A 23,590-nucleotide genomic window follows, 5' to 3' on the forward strand; every position below is an offset into this window, starting at 1 on the left:
TCAGCAAAAAATATTTCGTAGTTAATATTTACTACCAACAGTGTTTACTAATTACATTTTAGAAGCCACAAGTTAATTTTATATGTAATTCAAGAAACTATCCCTGGAAAATATTTGGACAGATGTGGAGTAAGAGTAAGATCAACTAACTTAAACTAAAATATATAGTATCAGTTTGGTTCTGTTGTTCTTTCTTGATACAAATGTGTTTGTATCATTCCCAGTTCTGTGTAAGTTCAAGTACATTGTGTGGATTCAGGAGAGGAGCGTTGCTTGTGTACCGCACACTTCACAGTGCCAATAACTGATCACCTTGGCAAGGTAACTGGATTAGAGAGCAAGAACAGAGATATAAAGGACAGAGTGTCGGGTTGAGAGAGATGGACAAAGGCGAATGTAAATAATGAAAGAACTAAAAAACGGACATGTTTACCAGAGAGACAGTGGAGCCCTTATTTGTTATCCTGCATTTCGCATTCAGAACAGTGCACAAAGCTACACCCAGTCTGCAAGCTACTGTATTTGATCACATCCTCATTTTTACTGTATGCACACAGCTTCTCCAGGTATCTCTGTGAATCAGTGCATCAAACAAAACTATTTTCATGCACTTGCCTGTAAGCAAATGTGATGACACCACCCTTGGCGAATGTTGCTGCTCCATTTCTATATGCCTTAAATCATCTCAAACCGTGTCAGAATGAGTAAGAGTAAAGTAACAGGAATGTGAAAAACAGCGGCAGGAGTAGCAGCAGAAAAATAAAGTTTAGAAACCGACATGAAAAGAGATGTTCATATGCAGGATGCTCATTTGTATTGAAACAAGAAACAGAAAGATCAAACCTTTTTATTATGCGCTATGCACACTATATTATTTATTTTTCTGGTCCCTCTGTCTGATGAGGACAGGTCACCCTGAGATTCCCTAGATATGTCCACCAGCCTCCAGCAATGTCCTAGTCAAAGGGTTACATGCAGACCATGCTGCTGGGAGAGAATATGCTACCTGTCTGCTCCTCTCTTGCATCAGGACTCCATACAGAGCTCAGGGGATGTGTTGTAACCTCGAGGAATGTCAAATATCCTCGTTAGATCGAGCATTCGTGGAGTTTATAGTGACCGCTAGTCAGACCTGAGCTAGGTACACTGAGGGGCAAAAATGACATCATAATGGAATATGACATTCACTTATGTGGGATTATTTCCATAATAATGTTTGCTGAATCAAATCAATGGGGTAATCACTCTAAATACAGGCTGTGTTTCAGTAGGTCTGTTGTCACCTTCTGTTAATTAGGTTTGTAAGTAGACGCACACAAGTAAACACACAAAGTCAAGGCCTCCTCAGAGTTTGAGTGGGAGGGCACGTACCTGGGATTAAGGGGCTTAGGCCAATAAAAGCCTTTCTCTCCATTTCCTGTCTGTGCAGTCAGGGACCCAGAGGCAACTAAGCCACCCACCTCAGCACAATCATCTCATCTTCAGTATTCAAATGATAAAAGACACCGTGGAAAGATCTGCCTCCTCGTTGTACCTGAGTAATAAAGAGGATTGACTAGATTACTATATTAAAGAGCAGTTCATCACAGACAGATAATACCTTCATGGGCATGGTGTCGATCAAATACCAAAGTTGCCAGATGGAAATAAAGAAGGTGTTTTGTTTTTTGTAAGAGACACCAGAACCTTTTTATAAGTGGACTGAAACACTTTGCTTTAATGATGACAATTGTTTTTAGGCCAATGTAATCTTTTAAAGACTTGCCAAAATTGGCAAGTGTTATCTCGGAATCTGAAATACTTAAGGATCCTTCTGTTACTGCTCTCTCAACAATTACAAAGACTGCAATGACTACAGTAAGAGTAAAGCTGAAGAAAATGGGGTTTAGCATTCATGTGGAGGAAAAGAACATCTCTTCTTCTTAAGCCTAATGTTCAGCTGCTTTTTAATATGAACAGCTACTCAGCCAATCACATGAACAGACCAGGGACTGCTCCTGTCAGCTAAGAACAGAGAAACCAAGGCTACAATTAGCATTAGCTCACCAAAATTGGAAAATTGAACATTTTTATAATATATTAGTCTCCATTTCTGATGCAATATTTGGATGAAAAACATGAAAGCATAAATAGACCCCCTACTTTGTATCAACAGTTCAGGCAGTTGGCACACTTTGGACTGTTTAGCACCAAGTGAGCATATCTAAAACGGCTCAGCCTACCTGAATATTGATGTTGACTATGTCTGTCCCTTCATGACCACGGTGCGCCCATTTTTTAATGGCTGCCTCCAGCAGGATAATGTGCCTCGTCAGAGAGCTAATCATCGTCTAAAATCATCTCAAACTGGTTACTTGAACATGGCAACGAGTTCACCGTACACAAATGGACTCCATAGTTTACAGATCTTAATCCAAGAGATCAACTTTGGAATTTAGTGGAACAGGAAACCCACATCAAGTATGTGCAGCAACATGAACCAAAATCTCCTATGCAACTTTCGGGCACCTTGCAGAATCTATCCCATGAATAGTTAGAACATTTCCATAGGTCACATGGGGTTCAATCGAGTACAAGCAGGACGTACATATTATATGTTTTATATATTATACGTAATTCTTTCTTTTTGCATTCATCAGGTCCCAGTCAGCCCAAATAGCAAAGAGAAATTAAAAATGCATGCCAAGAAAGAGTTTGGGTCTTAGGAGGTTAAATCAATGTTTGGTCATTGTGTAAAAGCTTTTCTTAACTGTATATTTAATTGAATAAAGTCCGTAAGTATTTAGGCACTGACACAACCTTGGTAATTTTGTTGCTAAAAACATTCAGTTTGAATTCTTTGATTCATGGCCATAACACGACTGCTTATCATTAAATTATGCAATTAGTTTGGAGCCTGTGAAACTAGAAGGATTAAATCTTTGTTAAATCCCTTGAATCACAGCTGAAAGTTTTAACTTCGAGCACATCTTTCAGTTACACAGTTTCCAAATACTTATACATCTGACTTTATGTGTTTCTGTATAGGGATGGGTATCGTTTAGGTTTTATCCGATACCGGTGCCAAACCGGTACTCTTGAAACGGTGCCGGTGCTTAAACGGTGCTCAAACCGGTGCTTAAAGAATGGAGAACACAAAATTGGTCCAAAAACCTCTCATGTGTAGCTGTTTTTTGTTTGTTTTTTTTGTAAAAAGATAACAATGTTAGCCTTTTCTGCAGCTATAGGGCATATATGGTATCACTCTTGGTTGGAAGCAGTGTTTAAACAATGGAAAAAACACAAACTTTGTCCAAAAACCTCTCATGTTTAGCTGTTTTTTTGTAAAAAGATAACAATGTTAGCCTTTTCTGCAGCTATAGGGCATATATGGTATCACTCTTGGCTGGAAGCAGTGCTTAAACAATGGAAAAAAACACAAACTTTGTCCAAAAACCTCTCATGTTTAACTGTTTTCCACTTTTTCTTTGGTCATTTTAGCCTTTTTGGCCAGGGTGAAGGGAGTATCTGCCATCAAACAAGAAGACAGCCACATGTAACTACGACGGTGTTTGCTAGTTCACCTTACATGCATTAATTTAATAACGTGGTTAGCCTACTCAACGTAAATTACACATGAACAACATTAAGCTACTCACGCAGAGAAGAACGGCTGCTGCTGCCATCATCATCCTCATCATTTCTGCTATGCTGACAGGGCTAGGGGCCAGGACTCTACTCTTCGGGTTTTTGGGGGATGTTGCTAACTCCAGGTGCGATAACAGGCACCACACCCGTAGTAGATGTGCTCGGTGTGAGGTCTCGCAGCAAGCTATCAAATACGGTGCATTTCTCGGCGTTAAAAAACCCCCCGCTATGCGTCGCCAGGTGTTTCATCGGATTTGAGGTGTTACCTCCTTTGACAGTATCACAGTATCAGCTTAAAGCACTTGTTGCAGGCAGCTGAGTTTGCATCTTTTGCTGTGAAGTACAGCCAGACTTTTGACCGCTTCGCCTTGGGCATTTTTAATCTGTAGCTCTGCTCTAAAAGAACGTACGTACCTGAACCCGCCTACTATCCTCGGAAACGTAAAATGATTGGCTAGAATTGGCTCAGGAAAAAAAAGCACCGAAATAAAGCACCGAAATGTGCGCTGCTTTTCGGTCTGGTTACTACCGTTTATGTCAGAACCGGTGCCATCATGGCACCGGACACCGGTACCCATCCCTATTTCTGTATATTATGACTTGAAACAACAGAGTAAGTCTCTACTGTAAACACGGATTGTGGTCCTTCCTCCACTGAACAGCCATGTGACTGTTCTCTTTCTGCTTACAGACCTACAAACACAAGTAAGCTGAGAATTACATATGCAGCACCTTGATAAATATACACCTCGATGTGGACAGAACATTCTCAGCCAGTATTATACAGCATCTCTTCTGCCTGAAAGCAGCTGGAATCAGTAGTGACACATTTAGAAACTGATTGATGTGATTCTACGTTTCAAACCACATCACTTTCAACCCTGTGTGCGATACCAGACTCTTGCCTCCAGGCCTTCAATAAAAGTCGGAGAGAGTAGGTCACCCACTAGTCTGTATCTGACTGGCAGGGTGTCCTTGTCAATATCACGACCTCTGTGGTAGAGTCACCTATAGTCAGTAACCACAGTCTTCTCGGCTCTGTGATTGCACTAATATCTCAGGAAGGCATGCATCGGTGCTGAAGCACAGAGGTAAATTCTCTAGGGAAGTGGTAACATCAAGACATTGATGGAGACACTGACACGAGAACTATGCATCTGAATAAGTGACAATAATTAGAGCTGTCATGTGTATCTCCTGTGGTTCCACAACAACAGCTTGAGCAAATTAAAAAGTCCCAGCAGTGACATTGATCCGCTTTCCTTCTGTGGGCAGTTGAAACACCGTGGAGTCATTCTAGCAGACATCTTCCTTTGTTGCTATTTTGCCCGCTGTTCCTCTCTTTCTGCTTTTCCTTTTTTGACAAAAGACTACGTTGACAGGCTTGGTGACAAAGTGGCCACTCTAGATGTGCGATGACAAGGGTAGTATTAAAAAAAGTGAGTGTGTGAGTCAGTGAAATGGGAAGAGGATGAGAATAGGAGATTCCCTTCAGACCAGAGGGCTTGGCAGGGTCAGCTGCATGTGTGAGGGAGATAATATTCTCTGTGTTTAGCTCAGTTGTATCACCTTTCTCTTTTTGCCTTTGCTGAACCTTTCTCTCCTTTTCCTCAATATGTTTTTTTTCCATTGGCAGTATTAACATTTGAAGGTCTCATTCTTTACTTCCACACCTTAACCTGCCTGTATTGTCTCTGTTTTATTTCCTCGAAACTTCGTAAGCTCAAGACTTACTGGCGTTGTAATGTACCAACAATTTCTATACCTTCGTTGATCTTTTTATTCTCTTGTTAACAACATGATACTATTTTCTAGTGAATTGCATTTTGTGAACTGATCTTCATTTTTTCTTTTCTCATTACTTCTACAGTTAGAACAGATCCAGAAGCACACATGGTACATGTAAGTAGTCCTCTGTTTTTTTTCTTTATGTTTACACTCCTGTCCTCCCTTCAGCTATTCTGCAGGGCTTGTAAACCTGAAGGGAGCTGGCACATGAAAAATGACTTTGAGTTCCAGCTCTGTACACAAGAGTACATTTAAGCAGGGCACGACTCCACTCTCGAGGCTGTGGGGGTAAATTGGTAGTGCGTGAAAGAGGATGTGAGGCATATGGTCAGCTGAACAGAGAGCAGGGCAGCAGGAACTGAGATGATGAAGACTAGACTGAACCCAGCTAACCTCAGTGTGCCCAGCGTTTGACATGTCGAAAGGGGTGTACCCACCTTTTTAGGCTAACAAATCTTTTGAGATAATTTATAGTACACTTGTAAATAAACAAGTTTATTAACTGGGAAAACAAATTAATAAATGCTAGAATTATGAATACACAAATAGAGTATGCATGAGGCTCTTCTACTAAAGGCTCCAGTTGTGTCTCTATCTTATAGCTTTCCATCCAGAGCACATTATTCAAAAAGGGGCCTAGTCGTTACCGGTTTGGCCATTATCGATCCGTAGATTTGCTATAATTTGACAACATTGGCTTTTCCTGGAACATCATTCAAACAACTGTCTCTGTTTCACTGTAGTTCCACAAACTTTGTGTTCTAGATACTTTTTTGTGTGCAGTCAGTCTTTTTTGAAAATTACACTGTTTTTAAATTTACACTACTTGATTAAAGTGAAAAGTGATCAAGTGGAAGAATTTACTTGACCTCCTTGTCATCCACGATCTTAATTTGTGAAAGCGTATAAAGCCCTGTAGGTCTTGACTTAATAACAACACCATTCAATAGAAGAGAAAATCAGTTTTTAAGGGGGTGTCTTTGAGCATCCTACTTATCTGTATCCACGATTTAAAGTGTTTACGTCTTCAAATATGCTCGCCATTATCATGAGATTTATTTATTTTTCTCATAACATTGTTCTTATAATAGATTTTTCATAATTTACAAGTGTTTTGTTAAGTATTAAAAACATTTACCAGTAGGTTTGAGGATTGCTTTTGGCAATGCAATACCAACGATGAATCATCAGAGGAGAGTCTGCATCTTGGAAGGGGCTGAGTTATGGTTTCTGTCCTGTACTGAAAGATCATGTAAACACAGGAAGACTGATATAAGAAACAAGAGGAGACAAGAGCTAGGCAAGAAGACTAATGTAGTATGAGTTTTGTCAGTGAGGAAGTTGCCATGCTATCTGTCTCTGCACGGCAGGCTGGCTTGTCAAGTGACTGGCTGAATGAATGAACTTATAAATGAATGAATGAGAGGTGACATTTGTCTGACAAATGTGGTCATTTTCCACAGGCAACTCATCTGTGATGTAAAAACATAATAAAATAAAATAAAAAAAACATGTCAAAATCACAAAAAGAAAAACTTTTGACAGAAAATTGAATAAGGCCATCAACCCTGTATTTTTAGATGGTGATTGTTCCAACAATCTTTCAGCACACTTGCCTGGAGCTGTGATGATGAAGAACGCAGTGCCAGGCCAAACAGATAGTTTATTTAACTTTCTGAAACTAAGTGTCCCACAAAAACAGTAAGTCCTATATAAGAAAGGTTGTAAAACTGATTGTTTATATAAACAGTTGCAGAAACATTAGTATAATTCAACATCAGCAAACTACAGCCACAAAAAATTGCCATGAAGTAGAAACTGTGAAAAGCTGGCAAAGTCAAAAATCATCTTATTCTCTCTGATATTAAGCATTTTTCACTTTTTTCAATTTCTAAAGAACTTATTCCTGTTTACTGAACCAAATGTGTCCTTAAGATCTTTATTGAATCAGTCACTCTTTTAGCAATAAATGAAACAATTTTCACCTAAATAAATACAACTTGCTGTTCTCTTATATTCAAACACTCACTCACTGAAACATATTCTAACTGTAATGACATTTGACTGTGATGCACCATGTTCTTGTTCAAAAAATGAAAATTGAAAACAAAATGTGAAAGCCACTGATCATGTATGTAGTACATGTATGGTTTCATGGCTGAATGCAGACGAGGGATGACTCTTGTGCTTCTTATGTTCCGACAGAAAGGGGCTCATATTGTTGACATTATCCTTGATAAAAATGCACTGAAATGCAGAAAAACAGAATTGGAGACAATGCCACTGATCGTGGCCCCAAACTCTGCCGAGTAAGCATACACAGTACCATTTCAGAAGGAATCTAAGGTCATGTCAGAGCCTGTGTGCTGGGTACAGACAGGCAAATGAGGCTAATGAGAAGGAACCTCAGAATCACACATGAAGGTAGGAGGCATTAAGATGCTGGCGAGGGTGATGGTGCACAGTGAGCAAATAGCTGGTAGAGATTTTGGACAAGATGCCCGGGACAACCTGGATGAGGTTAAGATATGGTGGAGGGGGAGGACTGCATGACATACACAGTACTTGCAGTATGCAGTATCAACACTGAAGGTTGCGTGGTGGTGCAGTGGTTAGCATTGCTGTCTCACAGCACGAAGATTCCAGATTTTTCTAGGATAATTGGTGTGCTTGTGAAAGTGTGCGATTGTCTGTGTTAGCCCAGTGAAGGACTGGTCACTTGTTCATGGTGTACTCTCTTTGAACCCAAATTGGATAAGCAGTTAAAATGGAAAAAGGGTAAATGGACTATTTAAACCATGTTCCTTAGTTGTGGATGATTTGTTTTTTCTGGAACCATATGCTATGACCACGGTTTTTCATGTTTTGACGTCTGTCTAAAGTATGCTTAGCGGTGCTTTCATTTTACTAACTGTGGGATGTTAAAAAGAAAGAAATGTTTGAATTTCGAGCACAGATAAACCTGTTTTGAGGGGATTGTTTATTTTGCCAGAAGAGTCAGCCAGCTGGTGATAATAAAACATTGAACAGCAGGGAGAATGCGGCGAATTATGACCTCACCGGCTTTCCATATAAATCAAAACTTAAGTAACAGTTTCACCCGTGGGTTGACATTATAAGTCCTCATGAAGACTTGATTTATTGAAGTTGGACTATTATATATTTAGATTTCTTTTTCATTACCCTTACCACCCGAATTTATATGCACATACTGAAACAGGAGTGTTGGTGGTTATGTGGGGTGAACAATCAATGTAGGTCTGGTTCACAAGTTCACAGCATATAGAAAAGTGGAGGTCTGTGTCATTTCAATAGCTGCCAGTGAGGTTTATGCTTCACTGGGTTCACTGAAGGAAAAATAATAGATTCAGGGACAGAGGTAAAAAGGGGAAGTGTGTGAGTTCAAATCTGTCTCTGTAATAACTTCTATGCATTGGCGCATTTGCAGAAGTAGTAGATTTGTGTGTGAAAGAAACATCTAGAATATTATAGAAATCTATAAATAACCTTTTATTTAAATCCTAAAGAATATAAATGTGCATGTGCATGTAAAAAAACAGCAGAAAAAGGTGACATAAATTAATCTAATAATAATAATAACGAAGAAACTACGTTTAGAAATCACGCCAGAGTAGAAGAGGCAGGTTGCTGAATATAACAGCATGACTAAGTCATCTGCCTGAATCCTGCTGACACAATCACCCTCTGGAACATGCAAAAGTGCCTACACCTGAGGAAAATCTGTGACTTTAAAAGTCTCTTAATATAAACTAAAGTCATACTGACACAAAAGGTTATATTAAAGTTTGTACATCTACGATTTTACACAATTGTGTTCCGAATGCAAGTTTCTATATGAAAAAAACAAAAACCAAATTAAATTACTGAAAATTAGTAGTAGTAGCAACCAAACCCACTGATTTTGTCTTTATTTGTTTTTGAATGTCTTTGTATTAACAGAGGGGGCAAAAATGAACCAGAGCCAGAGCAGCCAGTTCCCAGGAAGGTGACCATCCGCAGCCTGCCCTCTGCAGAAGATATCGACCCCGACGTACTGGACAGCATGCACTCTTTGGGCTGCTTCAGAGACAAAAACAAATTACTGAAAGACCTGCTCTCAGATGAGTGAGTAAATGGCTGTACAGCAGACAGTAGTGCGAAGGAGAAAAAAGAGAATGGGGATTGGTGGTTGTTTTGATAAAAGAAGAGAGCACTGCAATGAAAGGATAGGTGTGTTGTGTCTGTGTGCTCATTCAGCCTTGGTTTTCCCTAGCTCCTGTAAAATCCTGCGAGGCTGTCGCTTTAGATGTCAGAAGCCATAGATCACTTAATTGTTATCACACAGCGCTTACACCGTTTGCCACCGGATACATTCCCTTTAAACTGATCCTGGTTTCCACTGTGAACATGCTCATGGGTCAAATTGTTGTTGTTCTGCTTTTAATATTTGTGTCTCAGTTGCAGTTTCTAATATTTTTCTCTACTGTGTGTGTGCGTCTAAATGCTGTCCTTGACTTTCATACAGTTGTTTGTTATCAATGTGTGTCTAGTGTGCAGATGTTGCAGTTTTTCTTTGTTTCCTTTTCCTCCTTTACCACTATTTTACATTTGCCTATCCTCTCCACTTTAATGCTAAGCAAGCATTACTCCATCACTGTGCCCTCTACCCATCCCTTCCATATTCTTCCTTTCTCCTGGGAGGATCTCGTAATAGTGCTGGACTGGAGGAAAATCTGTGGTCTCTATCTCCCTTCCCCTGTTTCATTTTAGCTGAAGTTGCAGGTCCTTGTCTCTTTGCCTCCTACTGCTTTCCAATCTGTCTTTATTATAGAGGGCCAGTCCCTGGGAATTTTGCATAGAGAATATTGGCCTTGAGGCTAAAGATATTAGGCTTCCTGATTTACTGAGAAAGAAAAGGTTGCACTCGTAATGTTTGAGACTTTCATAAACTTACCAGTCGACTCTGCATATATAGATGTGCCGCGTCTTAAAAAATGCATGCATATTATTACACGACGGCTTAATGATCTGTAAAACTAAACTTTTGTTTTAATGATGAGAGATATTTATTGGTGCTTCACAAAGAATCTCAAAAGATTATAGGACATTAATCATAGTGAGGGATTTTACAGTTTGATATGGTATGAGTACTTTTTTTTCCCCTGCACACCCTAGGTATCTAATTATACACATGGTTGTGTAGGAATTAATTAAGTATTTTTACTTTTCTTGACATTTCAGTAGTCTTTTTACTGCCACCTTTTTGCAGTGACAACCAAGAGAAGATGATCTACTTCTTGCTATTGGATCGAAAGGAGAGGTACCCTAGTCAGGAGGACCAGAATCTTCCCCCTCGCAATGAGATTGGTGAGGCCTGGAACAACGAGAGAATTGTTCATAAAGAGTGTAACATTAGAAAATGATATTCTTTTAAAAAAGAACAACTCAGAAAGCTAAACCACAATATGACACACAGTACGTATGAACTGTACCACCATGTAAGAATCGTGCCTGTTTTTTAATGATTTTTTTTAAACTAGTCATGGATTTGACTACTGTTTACACAAACAAAACTATCCAATTTGCACAATACTAAGCACTACAAAAAGGTAACTCATGAATGCTCCCAGTTTCTGAACGATTCTGCGGTGTTTTCCTCTGTTAAGAAGAAATTGGATCGGCTCCAGTAGCGGTGGATTGGCTCTGCAGTAGAAAAAGCATTCTGCTTATTGAAAATAAATAAGCTTTTCAATGAAATGTAGTAGCAGAAATAGAAGGTGTCAATAGGGCAGAGAAGTTTTTTTTTATTTTTAAAAAACTGTCACCCCCCAACTGCTTTGGCTCAGATATTAACTCTTCAAAAAAAAGAAAAGATATTCTATCATCCGTACACCGCAACCAAGCACAGATTTCCACCCACAGAAGTCTGAGTAGAGACGGAGATGCTCTACTTAGACGTCTGCCAGGGTTATTTTCTGACAAGAACACTGAAATAGGAGTATTACGTGCAAATGTGTGTATGTGAGTAACTGCTCTGAGATACCGACATCTTGATGAATAGACTCCCTCTTCAGTGAATGTGATACAGTCAATACAGTGGCCATTAGTTCAAGGTCTGGGAGGAAACCATTACTTATTCACTATTAGTTAAAATGTCAGTGTGATCAGCCCTAAACATCACTCAAACCCTCACATATACACAAAACTGAGCAGCACATAGATATACTCGCAGTAACATGGACACGTGTCTGGTGCTTTGCATTTATTCCAAATCACCATTTCTTTTTCTGTCACACACAGATCCTCCGAGGAAGAGAGTGGACTCTCCCATGTTGAATCGTCATGGCAAGAGGAGACCAGAGAGGAAGTCCATGGAGGTCCTCAGTGTCACGGACGGAGGCTCACCTGTCCCGGCCAGGAGGGCTATCGATATGACACAGCATGGACAAAGGTACGCGCAGAAGTGAGGAGAAAAACTCTTTTTTTCCCCTTTTTTTAAAAATCAATACCTTTTTAAATGAACCAGTAAAGACAGACCTTGTCCTGCGTTTGTGTGTGAGGAGGATCTAGCAGCCCTGTGGTGTTTTAACAGCTCTGACAGTGAGTCTGGATCCAGTGTCAGCAGGCTGCATTGTAGACAAACATAAACAGAGACTGACTCTCTGCTCACTTTATCTCCTGTCTCACTGTAGTAAATCAGTTTACAGTAAAAGCTTGGATATTCCTGACGCCAGTACAAAATGCAGCAAAGAAGAAAGGTACTCATTTGCCACTCACCCCTCATGCTTTTACCTCTCTCCTCTCCGTCTCACTTATTCAGGCAAAAGAAAGATGCAGCATGGCTTTTTCTACTGAGTCAAATCTTTGTTTTTAAATGATGATGGCATATGTAGCTTTTTGTGGTGGCTTCACATGTCTTATAGTTTAGTAGCAGTTTGGCAGTTTAGTTATTTAATCCACAGTATGCATGGCTCCTTGCACATAGGTGCAAAAACAGAGGCAGTTACCAGATATGAGACTGAAAGCATAGGCTGGGATTTAGCCTGTTTACAGCAGCCTAAATTGCACACCCTGTATGAGATTTGCTAATTGCATGTGTGGGTAGGTGAGCTGAGCTATCAGCTGATGTCAACTGGTATTGAGCTCAGCTGAACCGGAATTGGCTGAGCTTGACTCTGTAGTCGGCGTGAAGTGACGCTAACGCTTTTTTTCTGAAGTTTAACTTAACTCTTTTAATTAAGTTTCATCTCAAACCAGGGAAATCTGCATTTGCAATTCAGAGGCTAAATATTTCTACCCCCACCCCTTCGTTCTGCCGTTAGCTCAATTATCTCTTCGTTTCGTAATCTGAATGCACTGATAATCAGTTCTCCTATACTGTGTCCCACTTTCTCTAGTTGCAGAACAATTTTCCATTTCTCTATTTTAGAAATGCTCAAGTCAAGCCGGAACCACACCCCCACAAGGCACAGCGGACTGATTTAAAATCCTTCTCTTCATCTTATTTGAACAACCAATATATCGCCACACCACACATTTGTGCTCAGAGGCAGTGACATTTGTGACAGCGGGGAAGATTGAATCTGAGGGGATGATAACCTGATCTGCCTAATGATAGTCAGATTGGCAGAGTGCTGGAAAAAGCTTTCAGAGATACAGAGCATAAATGGAGAGGTGGGGAGTGCATTTATTATATAGAATGAAAAATGCAGTCCTAAAGTTAAGTTCTTCAAATGTCAGGTGCATCAATAACTTTTCTCCATAGTGCTTTGCCAACAACAAAATATCAAGAATGTGGTTCGTACCATTTCACCGAGGGAAGCCACTTTAGAAGTTTTGAATCCGTTTCCAGAGCTCCCACCTCTAAACATGTGTGCTTTTGTTCTTTCTGTCTGCTGGTGCATCCAAATTCTAGTTTAAGATCCATCCTCTTTTGTTTCTTCACTTCTGCTGTGCCTCTTCATCCCTTCAGGCGATCCATGTCTTATCTCTTCTTTATTTAAAGGTTGTCTTAGTTTAGTAGCTGCCTTTTTCTGCCCTTCACTCTGACTCATCTCATTTCAAGTCATAACTAGAATCCCAAAAAAGGCCAGTTTGCACTGACTGTATAAACCATTAATAATAGCCTGCTAACATTAATTCAATTGATGATGGCACACATCTTGAATAGTGTGAATTAGAAAGGGGCTCTAAAAGTCGATTTTATGAGGACAAAGTTTGTGTCTCAAACTTGCATATCAGCAGCTCCAGTCAACAAAAACAGCTCTGCTGCATCTTTCTTCAGTACAGCTTCAGATCAGTTTGTTTGCTCTTTTCCCTATACCCAAATTTCTTCCAGGGCACCGCGCCACTCTTGTATATCGCCACTGTCTCTATCTTTCCTGTGGGTCCCTTGTGTGCTGCTGACCTTCAATCCCAAACACCCCCCTCTGTTAGTATGGAATTGCTATGCTAATGAGGACATGCTGCTAGTTTTTCTCTGTCTGCCTTCCTATCGGCTGTGGTAGATTGTAGGTATGCCACAGGCCCTCTGCCTCCAAATCAAATCAAATCTTGCTCTCCTGCTATACATGTCTTTCCCCCCTACTGCAATCCATAACTATCCATCTGATCAGTAGGGGGAAAAGAAGTTAGTAACAAAGTCTGTGTGAATCTTGATTTTGGTGTGTGCGCTTGTGTGTGTTTTTCAAACTTTTCTGGCTTTTATCACGTCCTTGTGCACACTGTGTTTGATCATGTGCTTGCTTGCATGTGCGTGGATAGACGATGGTGCCGGGGAAGCGCGTACGTAGCAGAATAACGTCCAAAGATTTGAGTGACTTTGTCTGAACCTAACCTTATCTTTCCTCAACAGCAAACTTTTGTCGACAGCGCAGAAGATTCATAGAACTTCAGATCAGAGGGCCTCAGAGAGCGGACTGACTTTGAAACATGTGTTTTGACAGGATACATTTCTACCAGCGTAAATAGTGAAAGAGAGGGGGAAACAGCTTGATCTGAAATTACATAACAAAAATGTCTGAATTCCGTCCTTTATCAGACATTTTGCCTCTCATTTATCATGTAGTTACATTCAGAGTATCAGCCCTCACTTTAGTTTCATACAAATGATTGTTAATTCGACTGCTCCTATGAAGTACGGATGAATAGAGTTGGAATAAAGGTGCAGTAGCTATGTTGTGCAGTAATGCACATGGAGACTTTCTCATGTGAATGTCCGTTTCAATCTTTCTATGCAAAAATGTCACTTAAAAAGACATTTAAAGCTTAACTCAAAGCATAAGAAATCCACTGATTTAATTTTAAATCTTAACAACACGCCAGGAGAAATGAAGGGAGGTTAATGATATGTAAATGAAATATGGAAAAGTGCTGCAGCGAGGAGGAGAGAATATCAATTGACTTTTTTTTTTTTTTATTAGAGATTTGCTCTAGTTGCTTCACGCAGTTTGAATGTGGAGTAGTCAGAGCAGTCGTAAGAAGTCAGCTCGCCTGCTAATTACTGACATTAATTTATTTAAGAGACTACAATAAGCACAAATAAAACACCTTTAACCGTGATCTTTACTACAGAAACTGCAGGGGTCTTGCTATATTTAGACATTTAAGGAACTGAGCTGTAAATATTAATGCACTGAGTCTGCAGGGACTTGTTGAGGTTCAAAGAAGCAAATGATTTTAAACAGTTTGTGGATTTATATGAATACTTCCTATATATAAAAGGAGGCCCATTGGTAAGAAGCAGCCAATATAGAGGTGCTAGAAAGGGAATATGTATCTCAGTCGCATTGTGCTTTGGCTTTGGCAGTGTTGTTCATTTTCTGTTTGGCTCTTGGCACCATCCATTTTATTTTTCTTGCATTTTGTTTTATTTCAGTCCATGCCTTCAACCCAGAATCTGTTATACTTGTTCCACCCCCCCGCAGCCACACGTTAGTTCCCCAGGCGCTTTGGATGGGTTTCTGACAACTGGCGGTCACATACTGAGGACATGGGTCCTGTTTGAAAATAGGCTTATGGGAATTAATGACTACTAGATAAGAGAACTACCATAATAGGTATCAAAATTGCAACAACAACAACAACCAAAAAAAAAAAAGAAAAACATCTTCTAGTTCAGTACATGTGCCGTACTATTGTCCACAAATAGCAATGAGTATTTCCAGAGACCATGTCTCTGTTAAACGTACTTACGTAGCTTGCCATCACCAGTGTGTGAATGTGTGTGTGAATGGGTGGATGACTGTATGTAGTGTAAAGCGCTTTGGGGTCCTTAGGGACTAAGTAAAGCGCTATACAAATACAGGCCATTTAAACACTGCATGCACGAATATTCTTACACAGACATAAAAGTCTGGGTATTAAGTCTTCACATTCTGCATTATTCAAGTTTGTATCTGAGCAGAAAAGAGTAACATTAGTTATGACTCTAACTCTTGATGTACGGGTCCATTGATAGTCATGACAGTGAACATGCACTTTCCTGGGAACAATGCCATCAGCTTCCTGTACTCAAGACAAAGTCAGAGATCCATAGTTGTAGTTACAACTTCTGATTGTAGACACAGCGGGAAGCTTAGTTGGCTGTTGTCAGCATTGGAAAGATGACTCTCTTCTCTCGCCTTGTCACCCAGCAGCTAAGAACAGAATGGCAGAGTATAAGAGAGGCCAAACTGACCCAGTAAATTTAGAGAATTTACTGTGCTACTGGATATATTGCTGAAAAGGAACCCCTTTATCAGTGATCTTGGCCCTGGAATATTTAGCTGTGAGATTTCTTGGAATTGGCTGGCAACATCAGGCGGGTCAGTATTCCTCCCCTGATAAGAAGGTAACCTGTCAGGGGACGAGTGCTTTGAGTGACTTGGCAATGATGAGGCTCATGTATTATCAGGATAAATGTGCCATGTTCACAGCTACCAACAAGCAGCTACAGTAAAGCAAGCTAAGCTAAATGAAATTCATGTGATAACACCCACAGTATACATGTTATAGCAAAGAGGGGAAACCAATCAGTAGCCAGCTTACTGCAAATGATGTCCAAGGGCAAAGCAAAAAGCACTAAAAATGATTTAAAAGAATAATTATAATAACAGTCAATTGGGAGGGTTCAAGATTTGTTGCAGCATGGCCTTTACATGTGCACTACATAGCCAGAATATTCCAAAAATAAATCCAGGATACTGTATGTGCATGTAAACATAGTGAGCACACAAGCACAGAGTAGCTCGAGAGTAGAGTAGCTAGCTTGCTACAATGTTGTCTCCAGTGCAGGTTTAATAATGTGGGCTTGTGGTTTCTGTGATACATGATAAATGACTCCCTCCTTGTGTATGCTGTTCCCTATAAATAAAGCACTGAACAACAACATTTTATCCTCTCTCTGAAGCAAGGGTGAGCCTCTGACAGCCTATTACTGTACAGCATAACCATCTGCAACATTAGCTTTATAGGCCTGCTGGTCCAACACTAACAGATGCAGAGTGCTCCTAACAATATGCTCATAATGGCCGGAGGACGTTGTGTTTTGGCCATGTTTAAATGAAGTTCAGTTGGCTACATGGTCACAAGTGCTGCAGTGAGCAACTGTGGCCATGTATCAGTGGATTGTAGGACTTAAATGTAAATGATACCAACTGTCTGGTCAGTTGTTCCATGAAACAGGAAATCCTTGCCAGCATGGTCTCGGCACGCCTACTCATGTGTAAAAGGATGTGTGCACTAAATAAATTTGTAGAAGGGGAGCGGTAAACTTATAAAAATAGCTCGCCAGTGGGTGTTTCTAAATTTCCCTCACTTTCTTGGTAGCTTTTAATGTTCCTTATTCTGCTTTGTTTACTCTCAGGAGTATGGTTATGGCTGTAGCAGTTGTTATAACAGTATTATCATTTTTTAGGCTGATAGCCATAATCATTTTTAGTTTTTGCCTCCTCGAATGCCGTGTGGTCTTGTGGGAATGCTTCCAGCATTAGAAGTGAGCATATGTCCCTGTTACTCCCTGTTACACACTCTTTATTTTTCCATCCATCCTCCCTTTTTACTTTTAAATGATCTCAGTCTCTTCTCAAGTTTGTTCATGAGATCTTCTTCAACCAGGTAGTTTAAAAAGAAAGAGTAGTCACTGCTTTTTATCTCTTCCTTTATTCAAGCAGAGACAAAAGATCTATAGCTACAGACATACATTAATAAATGCACCCATGCTGACATAAAAAGAGAAAGTGGGGGGAGAGAAGGAAGAGGGGTATGATTAGATTGAATGACAAAAAAGAACAGTGTTGTGACAGTGAGCAGCTGGTGTTTCCAAGTGTTGACAGGCGTTGTTTTTGGGTGTGCGTGTGTGTCTGTGTGTGTACATGTGTACGTGCGTGCTTGATGAAGACAGATTGTGCTGTGATTGTTCATTTCTGAACAGGACTCCGCTCATAGGGGTTATTGACGGCATCTGCGAGGGAAAAGACAAACATGACAAATGGCGCTCAACCAAATGTCTCTCTTCATTCTCCCTCTCGAGATAGTTTCATGGCCTAAAGGCTTAAGAAGTCAGAATGATTGGTTTATTATCAAACTTTAAATGTGGCTTAAAGCTAGATTGAGTCCTAGTGTGTGGGAAGTTTAGATTTGTCAAATCAATATCTGTTAAACTGACTTTTGAGTGAGATTAATTGCTGGTAGTAGTTTTTACCTCAGTGCTCTTACTGTGTTGTGATACATGTACCGTATTTGTGTGGTGGGTGTTGTGTTTGCAGGGGGCTTGATAGTAACCCGTGTGCTTAGTATGACAGCTCCATATGCTGCTCCACTTTCTAAATAACGTGTAACAAGTAACCAAGCGTTCACCCCCACCTGTGTTCATTCAAACACATAACAGGTCATGTGTTGATACCACAAATTACTGTTCTCCTGTGTGTTCTCACATGTTTGTACCACAGGTCGCGGTCTATTAGTGGAGCCTCCTCTGGTCTCTCCACCAGCCCGCTCAGCAGCCCACGGGTGAGTCGTAATCCTCAGTTCACATCCAAACACGCACACACATAAAACACACACCTCTTGACCCAGTTCCTAAGTAACTAGTTGTTAACCTTCTGGGATAATGGCCAACCAACTACTGCTGATCACATTTTATTGATGTCATATTATGTCAGCAATAGAAAATAAAGCAATATTCTGTTTTCTGACCATGAAAGGAACACACACACAAAGAAAACAATATTTCTCTGCACAGCAATATTTTTCCACCAATCTGTTTTACCATTATATAAACATTTATCAGCCTTGAAGGATCTACCTTTGTGTTTTGAGAAAGTATAGGTCCACTTTGATTACCTTTTCATATCCTGTATCATATCAGGGCTTCCTGTGTGTCCATATAACTTAGATGTTTCTGTTAATGCCAAGTAAAACACACTGCTGAATGCACACAGGAGGCATGACAGCACAGAAAACTTTCTCCACCCCACAAAGCCTCTTCTCTCTCCATCCTCTGCACTTATTATCCTTCTCTCTGTTTTCTATGGCCTGAGCTCTTTGGAAATCCAGCTCAGGGAATGCTTCAGAAAATCCCACTTTCCTTTGCTCAAAGCTGGGGAGCTTGTAGTAAACTTTTCCAGCTGACTAACCTGAGAAGGCTCCAGATTAGCCAGGATCCTAAGACGAGCTCCTCACCACACAGGTTCTTGCAGGCTTATCTGAAAGGGAAATTGATTTCTCAGACCCACCCAAAGCCTGGATTGTGTTCTCAGCAAGAAGCTCTGTGTGGGGTTATTTTCTCAGACTTAGCTTCTGGAAGAAAGGAATGTGTTGAAGGCAAATAGTGAACCAGTGTGACTGCAAATGAACCATGCAAAATCAGTACATCAATAAATAATCAGGAAATTTGACTGCAGAGTTGCCACCTTCCACTTGTTTTTGAGACAGCCCAATTGGCCTTTTGTCTCTCTCGTGTGTTTGTGTTTGCTTGCGTGTCTCTGCTGGGAATGCCTTGTATGTTTTATGCAAATAAAGTCTGTCTTTTTGTGTTTTGTTTGGATTTTTTTAAAGTGTGCACATTGTTTGCTGGTATTGTTATTCCCATTTCATTTTTGTTTTGTTTTGCTTTGACATGAGTCACTGAATGGTCTTTATCATGTTTTCTTTCTCTCTTTTTTGTTGTTGCAATTCCTCCATCTTTCCTATGTCTGTGCACTTGTTACCTGCCTCCAAATTCTTTGGCTACTTCTTCCTTTACCTGTGTGGTGGTTTGCCCTTCCTTTCCTTTTCTTTGCTTTGTGTGTTTGTGTACTTGCATGCATTCTTGTGTGTGTTTTCTGTTTGTTTATTTTGTTGTCTTTTTGTTTTACACCTCTTCTTCCTCTTGGCTGTGTTATTCTTTTAATCTAGCCTGTCAGAAAGTTTGGTGTACCACCTCAGTCCCCAGACTTGTCCCAGTCCCCTAACACCAGTCCCTGTCCATCCCCTGAGCCCGTTCCAAATCGCACAGGCCAGCGTATCTCCACCCCCAATTCGCTCGCTCCAAACAGTGAGCCCCTGCCAGAAGCACTCAACAAGACACAGACACTCCCTGCCAAGTCCAGAGCTGTCCCAAAGCCCCTCCAAGCCACACGATCAAACCCACTCCCTGAAACCACCCTTGATCCAGAACCTGCAGCCAAATCAGAACCCTCCACTCCCTGCCAGCTTCCATCACAGCCACCCTCTGCCTCTGTGCCTCCTACCCCTACTTCTCCATCTTCCCCATCCTCCCCGTTTTCCTCATCCTCCATCGCCAGTGCTACCATCTTAAACAGCCCCCACGTACGACGAGCTCATTATGCTGCCAACCCCCAACTCTCTGTGCCCTTTAGCCCTGTGGTGCCCCTGTCACCAATCAGGCTGCACCATTTTCACCCTGTAGCACCAGCCCCTTCTCCATTTACTGACCACCCACCCAAATCTATCCCCCTCATACAGGTTACCCCTCACCCTTCCCCTCGAGGCAGCCCCCTCCCCACCCCAAAGGGCACCCCAGTGCACACTCCCAAGGACAGCCCAGCTGGGACACCTACTCCAACACCGCCCCCAAGCCCCTCTATTGGAGGCATGCCTTGGAGGACGCGCCTCAACTCCATCAAGAACAGCTTCCTGGGCTCACCACGTTTCCATCGCAGGAAACTTCAAGGTAGATTTCAGCCGATTTACATGAAAAATTGCTGATTAATGCTACAATCTTGGTTTTTCCCCAAAAGTTTTACTGTACATTGTACCGTAATATAATTTTTGACAATTTTAAGTCTTTCACAATCGTCTGACATCTAACTCTGCTTCCACAGTTCCCACACAAGAGGAGATGTCCAGCCTCACACCAGAGTCTTCCCCAGAGTAAGCAGACGCTGTCCATTTTGAAAGCACCACTGCTATCATAACTATGCATAACCTCTCAGCCCCTTAGCCACTGGCTCAAACAGGCTCACTCTCGATAGGATGATATTTTGGAAAGTGTAACATCTATGAATGTTTGATTTTTGCCTGCTGAGTCGCCTTGTAATGACCTCCGGTCTGGTCTGAGTTGGAAAGAGGACAGTAGCAGGAGGTAGTGAGTGGGTTATGAGGGAGGGAGGACGAGCCTGCGTGATGCTTTTGAGTTCCCATGGGCCTGATAACTCAAGGTTGGCCTAGATATGCCTGTTTGGTTGGCTGGTTGCTGTCTGGGTTGGTCATTTCCACCTGGCTAGATAGGAATTTCCCAACTTAAAGAAGTTGGAAAATTGATAAGAGAGAGACCCTGTTTTAGCTCGGCCAGAAGCATACAGTCACGTGAGCTGTAGTCAGGCTCTTACTGCTGAACAGTGCATCTCTTTAGGCTAATCTACATTTGTTTCCATATTTTACTAGGTATTTATATTGATTTAAATGTAATATCTAAATATTATGAATCTTATATCTAATATTAATGCCAGAAAACAGGAGTCCATATGGCTTACTAGTGGTTGGAAGTGCACCTGGGCTGAGGCCAATAGTAAATTCATCTACCTCTGCTCCTTCTGTTCACAGAGAGACTCGGTTATTTCACCCCACCCCCCTCAAATCCATTCATACACAATGCACTGGAATATCCTCTGTTTGCTCCTTTGAATCCCTACAGAACTGTGGGGAGGTGGTTATTTCTCAGAATCAATAGACTGATAGGGAACTAAAACAAGGTTGCAAAAATGGTCAGCTGTATAAAGGTGTATGTGTACAACATTGGGCTTATATTCTGCTAAATGACTTTGTCTTTTCTTTCCTCACAGACTTGCCAAAAAATCCTGGTTTGGTAACTTCATCAACCTGGAAAAAGAGGAACAGATCTTTATTGTCATCAAAGACAAACCTCTCAGCTCAATCAAGGCAGACATCGTTCAAGCCTTTCTCTCGGTAGACACACCACTTTTTTGCTAATTTCTTCCTTTGTCCCTTCTACTGAACCCCTGACCCTTTTCCCATCTGCTGCGTACCCCACCTCTCTCTGACACTGTATCTGTTTGTGCATGAATGCAGCCGTATCACCTGGGTATTTGCTCTTTAATGCAGGATGTTGGCTCTGCTATGAGGCAGGCACGCTCTGAGTGTTTGCTAACATGGTGCTGATTTATGTAGCAATCCAGTAAACTGCTTGTATTCACCGCTTCTATTTTCTCTTTGACTGTGGACCCACTTGAGGTCAATAGAAAATCAACACTGAGCTTTGGTCATTAGCATATAGATGCCTTGCCCTCAATACAGTGCTCTGAGCATGTGTGTTCGTATATTTAGATGTGCAGGGTGAGAAAAAGCGTAGATTGCGTGTGTGTGTGTCTGTGTGTGTGTGTGTGTTGTGCGTTATTATTGCATGGTTCTACAAATACATGCAGAAATGTAAGGCAGCACTAGCTTTTTCAGTAAGCGCAGCAGAATCAGTACCAAGAAACATTAAGCAGTGGTCGTTGATATTCAGAGTACATAATTGAACAGAACCTATCCTCACCCCAGTTAGATTTAACAAAGTCTAAGTGTACAAACTCTGCCGGTGCGGGTCAATGTCAAATCTGTTTCCTCATCCCTGGAGGAAACTATTTTCCTTTGGGTTATGCTAGCTGGTATTCCAGACAGGAGATTGGCACCTGAATCAGTGGAATTATACCTCTCAGCACTCTAGCATTAATGGAATGTCAAACCCTCTCTAGCACTATGGCAAAACGTGACAATTTCAGGGCTCACCTGTTCATTGGGCATACAAATTCATTTTAGGCGGGAGAGTGCAATGTTGTTGGATGACTCAAGATTACATTAGCTTAAGTCTCTCTGGCATGCATGGCTACTCCCCAAGGCATTAATCTCCTTAGAGTTTCAAATGTGGCTCGTACTATGTGGAGGGTATTTTAATGAGGGTTTATTCACCTTGTCATTTGCAAGGTGTGGGAGAAAAAATTTAACATCAGTGCTTCCTATGTATAATCCCATTACTCGTGTCTTTGTGCTACCTATTTTTATTCCTGTTTTTTTTCCTCTTTCTGACATTTTCTTTTCATGATTTCTTTTTTTGCCCCCACAGATTCCCAGCCTGAGCCACAGTGTCATTTCTCAGACCTCTTTTCGAGCAGAGTACAAGTCAACAGCCGGCCCCACAGTCTTCCAGAAGCCGGTGAAATTTCAGGTGGATATCACCTACACAGAGAGCACAGCTGCAACTAAGGAGAATGGCATCTACTCTGTAACCTTCACCCTGCTCTCAGGTTAGGATACTTCAGCAATCATCAAAACATCTCAACATTTTCACCTGCTTCTACCCTTTTTTTTTTTTTTTTTTAGAAAGGCTGTCCCTGTTCAGGAAATTACAGTCATGGCCTTTAGAATCAAAAGCAGAATGTTCACCAGCGGTATATTTGGTGGTACGGCTCTGGTATCCACACTTCTGTGAGGTTACGTGGAAAGACAGAAGCAGGAAAAGCATCAGTGACAACAGATATGACGCTGATTAAGTCAGGTACCGGATTAAAATGAGAAGATCTTGTAGAGTGGAGTTGCAGATGTGTATCAACTGTAGGCAGGCTAAAGCAACTTAAATAATCAGCCTTGTTTGAGATTTGCAAGCAAAATACATGAATGACTGTCATGTGAACAATCAGCCGATGGTGGGCTGGAACTGATACGAGCTGACCTGTCAGAATTGCAGACTAGGTTT

General features: G+C 41.0%; 1 protein-coding gene across 12 annotated transcripts in view; it reads left to right on the forward strand.

Moving 5' to 3' along the window:
* The window catches only part of LOC134631552 (serine/threonine-protein kinase BRSK2), a 175,206-nt gene that overhangs the window by 142,307 nt on the left and 9,309 nt on the right, over nucleotides 1-23,590 (forward strand). For 5 of the 12 annotated variants that reach the window (XR_010094412.1, XM_063479984.2, XM_063479989.1 and 2 more), the window contains 10 exons: nucleotides 5,498-5,529; nucleotides 9,376-9,540; nucleotides 10,685-10,782; nucleotides 11,716-11,878; nucleotides 12,108-12,173; nucleotides 18,345-18,405; nucleotides 19,792-20,569; nucleotides 20,721-20,769; nucleotides 21,681-21,804; nucleotides 22,961-23,141. Coding sequence is in view for 11 of the 12 variants with exons in the window: in XM_063479984.2 (XP_063336054.1) it covers nucleotides 5,498-5,529; nucleotides 9,376-9,540; nucleotides 10,685-10,782; nucleotides 11,716-11,878; nucleotides 12,108-12,173; nucleotides 18,345-18,405; nucleotides 19,792-20,569; nucleotides 20,721-20,769; nucleotides 21,681-21,804; nucleotides 22,961-23,141 (1,717 nt within the window). In the remaining variant the exon portion in view is untranslated. The remainder of the gene's footprint in view (nucleotides 1-5,497; nucleotides 5,530-9,375; nucleotides 9,541-10,684; nucleotides 10,783-11,715; nucleotides 11,879-12,107; nucleotides 12,174-18,344; nucleotides 18,406-19,791; nucleotides 20,570-20,720; nucleotides 20,770-21,680; nucleotides 21,805-22,960; nucleotides 23,142-23,590) is intronic. The other 7 variants (XM_063479992.2, XM_063479993.2, XM_063479994.2 and 4 more) reach the window with 5 other exon arrangements.

This window comes from Pelmatolapia mariae, linkage group LG7, assembly GCF_036321145.2.
Source record: "Pelmatolapia mariae isolate MD_Pm_ZW linkage group LG7, Pm_UMD_F_2, whole genome shotgun sequence".
Lineage (NCBI taxonomy): Eukaryota > Metazoa > Chordata > Actinopteri > Cichliformes > Cichlidae > Pelmatolapia > Pelmatolapia mariae.